The sequence below is a fragment of the Pararge aegeria genome, chromosome 9 (assembly GCF_905163445.1).
Source record: "Pararge aegeria chromosome 9, ilParAegt1.1, whole genome shotgun sequence".
Classification (NCBI taxonomy): Eukaryota; Metazoa; Arthropoda; class Insecta; order Lepidoptera; family Nymphalidae; genus Pararge; species Pararge aegeria.
The window spans coordinates 10,138,224-10,143,959 of NC_053188.1; the positions used below are offsets into that span (position 1 = coordinate 10,138,224).

Genomic DNA, 5,736 nt, shown 5'->3' on the forward strand with positions numbered 1-5,736 from the left:
AGAACCCCCTAATAAAATACATTTAAACCTTTCGCATGAGTCTCTCTGTTCCTTAGTGAAAACCGTATGAAACTCCGTTTGGAAGTTTCTCAGTTTTTCGCGCCCAGACAGACAGACAGACGCGACGGAGGATTTTATTTTAAAATATGTAAATTTTTTGACGTAGTAACTTGTTCTTATTTTAGTTGATACACACATACATACATACATACATACATACACACATACATCCATCTAATATATCCAGATAATATTTAGGAAAATTATTGTTTATCGGGATAAAAAGTGGCCTATATATAAAGTTGGCCCGGAATAACACCTACCACTTTACCAAATTGTATTTAAATCCGTTCAGTAGTTTTCACGTGATGCCCGGACAGACATACAGGCAAACAGACACAATAATGAAATAAAAATCTGTTTTGGACTCATTATCGATTATAAATCATACCCTGGGCAAAGTTTTCAAAATATATTATATGTAGAGAAATCTTCCAGTTATTGTTTTATTATAAGTAATATAGATATAAATTGTGGATATTATGTAAGTGTTAGTGTAGTTACAGCGTTCTTAATCATCCACACCGGGCCTTCTCTCTCATGAGATAGGTTTTAGAAAGCATAGAGCCACAGCTATGACTTTTACTATTGTTTTCACATAATAATAACCGGGTCAGTGGTTATGTCGGAATATTACCAACTAAAACCCCAAGGTATTCCAATTCGTCGCCCGGGACATCTGAATCCCTAGGCTAACAAGGCAGCTAAGCTAGAAAATTCTTTGCTTAAACTCAAAGCACATTTTTAATTTCAAGCATATTTTTTTAGACTGATCACTGACTACTAACAAAACATAATAATTTCATCTAATATGTTTGGGAATTCTTAAAATACCATTCACTTACTGACTCACTCACAATCTGCAGTTAAATAGTTGGCTCTGATATGCCAAATTTAAACGATGATCTTTGTGACGAATTCCGTCAAGAGGCATGTGCAATTACACCTGATAGTAAGTGACGATAACTAGGATAGATATGACATCTATAAAAAAGTCACTATACCTAAGATAGATTCCTAACACTAATATAGATTCATTTTTGACAGCAAATAAACCAACGCAAAGACACACTTCTTTCGTTACTCATAATACTATAGATTCGTGTGTAAAACGCAGCGTTTTGCCACAAACAACATAAATAATGAGAATGGTAATGGTATATGACAGCGGTTCTGCCTTCGTTTTGTTTGAGAATGGACCTTTCCAGATCTATTTATATTTTGAAGGGTTTTTTTTAATTATTTTTGTTTTTATCACTAGAAACAATCTACTGTCCAAACGGCTGCTGTAAGTAGAAATTATAAATGTTGAGAAAATATTAGTTGATTTTAAATTACATAGAGATAGACGTGTTGACGTGACAAAAAAATTTTTTTTTGAAGGTTTAAAGTATAAGAATTGTGATTTTGAAAATTGTGATACACGGTTACTTAATCACAACAAAAACTAAAACTCAACCAACTCTCTCTCCGCCGCGCGCGCGTCTGCCGCCATATTATTGTTCCGCCCGCAGCTCCCCCTCGTTCCCCACCTCCTCTCCTCTCCTCTCCTCGTCTCACGCTACGCACTCGTTACAGTCGGCCATCCTGTAACAATTGCGCCGCAATTGACGCAGAAACACACCTTAGCTCTCTAATAAATCGATCAAGTCATCTCGGGTTACGATTTCCTCATCACTACTGCTATCACTTAAATTAGGAGCACTACGGTAAGGCCGCAAGGAATCTGCTGGAACTATGCCTGTAAACTTTTTATAGCCACGCATTCCCTTAATGCTCCTAATCTCATACCTTCCATTGTCAAGCACTCTTTTAATTATATAAGGCCCTGAATACAAATCCCTTAACTTATTGTTCACACATTTAGCTTCCCCGCCTGTAGCAGATTGCTTCCACAAGACCAAGTCCCCCTTAGAAAACTTTTTTTCCGGCTTGTGACGTTTATCATATTGCCGTTTCATTATGACAGCCCTCTGACGTAACCTATTTGAGGCAATTTTCCTCTTCTCGGTAACTGGCATATCATCTACACTAGCTTCTAGGTTGGGAAGCAACCTACCCTTGTGAGTGAATATAAGTTCATAGGGATGGAAACCTGTAGATTCACTGACTGTATTATTAATGCCCCATATTACATCTGGTAAGCACTCTGTCCACATATTAGGGTCTAAACTACGAGTACGTAATGCATCCAATAAAGTCCGGTTACAGCGCTCTACTTGCCCATTCGCCCTTGGGCAAGCGATTGCATTTAAGGTGTGATGAATGAGGTGTTTTTGAGTAAACTCCCTGAATATCCTACTAGTGAAGGCTAAATTCCTATCAGAAACTATTCTTTTAGGGTAACCAAACAAGCTTAGAACATCCCTTAGGACTTCTAAAGTCTCCACTGAATTAACTGTTTTAGTAGGTCTTGCAATTAAAAACTTTGAAAAAGCATCGTTTAACATCAATATGTACTGATACCCCTTCCTGGTTCTACTGAATGGTCCTAAGTGGTCTATATGCACTGTATCCATGGGTAGGTTTGGCTTTGCAATGGGGTGTAATTCGCCTGAGGGTTTCCCATAATCGCCCTTGCCATACGCACACTCCATACACGAACTAACATATTTCTTTATGAATCGTGTCATTTTGGGAAACCAATAATCCGCTTTTATTACCTCGTTACAGCGCTTAAGTCCGACGAGGCCGATCTGATCGTGGAACTTTTGCATCAACTTCCACCTAGCAAAAGATGGTACTGCTAACTTTTCACCGAGCAATGTTTTCCGATAGAGCCTGTTATTTTTAATTACGTAATTATTTAAAATATCACTACACGCGTTTGCCCCTGTTAATTGACTAATAATGTTCTTTAATTTATCATCCTGAATTTGTACAGTTAAAAACCAATCGTCACTATTTATCAATCTGACATTGACATGTCTACTTTCAGTAATATCGTTTATTTCACCTATCTCGCGTACGGGTTATTGTTTGGAGTTCGACTTAACGCGTCAACGTGCTTCATTTTGTCGCCAGCACGATATTCAATTTGGATATCGAACTCTTGTATCATCAACCACCACCGTGCTATTCTAGGGATCAAATCTTTTTTCTCTAGCGTATAACGAACTGCCGTACAGTCAGTTACGATTTTAATAGTTTTACCTAGCACGTATACCCTAAAGCGTTTGAGAGACTCTACTACAGCTAAAGTTTCTAACTCGTAACTGTGGTACATGGATTCTTCACGAGATGTTACCCTACTATAGTAGAACACGGGTTTTAATTGACTATTTTCCTGTACTTGCATCAAAATACCGGCTAACCCCAGTTTACTAGCATCAGTATGTATCTCACAAGGTAAGGAGGGATCAAACAATGCAAGAACGGGCCGAGAGCAGAGCTTAGTTTTAAGTACCACGAAATTATTAGCTTGTTCTTCGCTCCAGACCCATTCGACATTCTTCTTCGTAAGATTTGTCAAAGGTCTTGCGATTGTAGCGAAATTGGCAATGTACTTACGGAAATAGCTGCAAAGACCTAAAAACTGACGTAATTCATGTAGATTGGACGGAGTCTTGAATTTAGCAACCGCTTCTCTAGACAGCAAAATATCATCCATGAACGCTACTACTTCATCACTACCTATCATCTTTACTAATTTTTGTATTACCCGCATAAAGACCGATGGTGCATTCGCCAGACCAAACGGAACCCTTAAATACTCGAAGTGGCCGTCTGGTGTGACGAATGCCGTCTTACCCACCGAATTCGGATGAATTTTAATATTATGATACCCGGCGAATAAATCTAAACTTGTGAACACTCTTTTCCCCGCCAACTTAGACAACTGGTCGTCAATATGCGGCAACGGAAACATTTCTTTCACCGTTACGGCATTAAGAGCCCTATAATCGACGCACAGACGATAATCCCCATTTTTCTTCCGGACTAATATTATAGGCGATGCGTACTCCGATGTGGATTCTCGAATTATATTACTTTCCAGCATTTCATCGATTTTGCCGGTCACTACTTCCCTCTCTGCATGTGCTAGTCTATAAGGTTTCCTATTTACTGGTTTGTCAGTTGTAAGTTTAATATGCATTTCCCCTAAATCAGTCTCACCTATATCCCTATGCGAATTGGCGAAACAATCTGAATAAGATTCTAATAAATTTATAAAGTCACGTTTCTCATTTTTACTTATATCCCCAACATCTATTTAATCAAGTGACACCCCACCTACTTCCAATGGAACTTGTTTATCTAACTCTCCTCTCCTCGTAACCAATAGATTTGCACTTACCCCTACTATACCTGTACATAGCTCGGCACGAGTGATGGTGTCTTCTTTCTTAAATCGAAGTGGCACCTCACCGATGTTGCAGACTCTCAGGTAACCAGCGCCTCCCTGGAGAATCGAACTAGCTATTGCGTAGTGCGCCGCTCCCAAGCTATGCTGACGTTGTTTTGAACACAGTTCTCCTGGTGGTGCTCCTACCACCTTGACTTTCACCAAGCTGTCTCCCACTGGAACCTCTGTGTCAGCTTCCACCTGTACCTTATAGTAGTTCGCTTCTTCGATAACATCTATAGAATTAAGCTGGTTATTTGGTGCCATATTAAGTTCAGCTCCACATCGTGTAACGGTAAAGGATATTATTTCATCATTTATAACAGGCTGGCCAATAATTAAAACGACTTCTCCTAGGTCAGTGTCCGTCGTTACAGCTGTAGTGCGTATCTGCACGTTGTCCACATAAAGAGTAAATTCGACAGTGCCCAGAGCTTGAACACCATTTCCAGCAAATCCTTTCAATATCACATTACTTGGCATGATTTTTAGGCCGATAGCTAGCGCTGCCGTATTTGCTATTACATTCATTTCACTGCCTGTATCTATATATGCTTTTACATATGTATTGTTAACTTTCGCTGTTTTTTTGTAGGTATCATTAAAATTAGATAAAATCTGTACCTTCTTAGCTTGATCCGTGCTTCCTCCTTGTAAAAACGTACAGGAATTAGCCACGTGTCCAACCCTCCCGCACCGATAACATTTGCGCTTGTCCGGCTGCACACAGTTCGGAGCCACGTGGCCGGTCTCATTACATCGGAAACAAACAGGAGGCTTTCGCACACTGCTGTCCTCGGGGCTGGAACCACAGGCTATCTCGAATCTTGTAGAATTAAGAGACTTTGAGTGAATAGCTCGAGTAACTGATGTAGTCTGATAATGGTCAAATGCCGATAAAAAACCCTCGTATAATTCGTCAGGGCTATCGCACTGAAAAGCTTGTGCGTTTGCTTGTAGCTCGCTTGGTAGGCCCCGTATTATGCATGATACCGCTGCTTGGTCGCTAAGCTGGCATCTATAGCACATGGCTAACTTTTCTTGAAAATATTTCGTCATGGTCTCATTTGATATTTTTTTCCTAGACATCAACTCCTCTAGTAAGGTTGCATAATCATGGTATCGCGGAAAAGCCTTTAATAACATCGATTTCCATTCTTCCCAAGTGTAATCATATGATTCTAACCGGTTATACCAAGTACGTGCCTGCCCCTGCAATTTCGATTGCAAGTTAAATGACTTTATTTCATCACTCCACTGATAGATCTCGCCCAGTTGATCGATTTTGCGAATCCAGTTTTTCACATTCATATCACGATTTTCAAGGTCAA

The 5,736-nt window shown here is 39.6% G+C and overlaps 1 protein-coding gene across 1 annotated transcript; it reads right to left on the bottom strand.

Moving 5' to 3' along the window:
* Positions 1-1,507: 1,507 nt before the first annotated feature.
* On the bottom strand, positions 1,508-5,057 carry LOC120626584. Its single transcript, XM_039894137.1, has 2 exons — positions 4,358-5,057; positions 1,508-1,647 (listed from the first exon to the last, which is right to left on the bottom strand). Exons 1-2 carry the CDS (start codon positions 4,934-4,936, stop codon positions 1,633-1,635), a joined length of 594 nt encoding a protein of 197 aa, XP_039750071.1. The 5' UTR covers positions 4,937-5,057; the 3' UTR covers positions 1,508-1,632.
* Between the last annotated feature and the right edge of the window lie 679 nt (positions 5,058-5,736).

Coding starts and splice junctions, on each gene's coding strand:
- LOC120626584 (XM_039894137.1), bottom strand. CDS start 4,936: ATGAATGTAATAGCAAATACGGCAGCGCTAGCTATCGGCCTAAAAATC.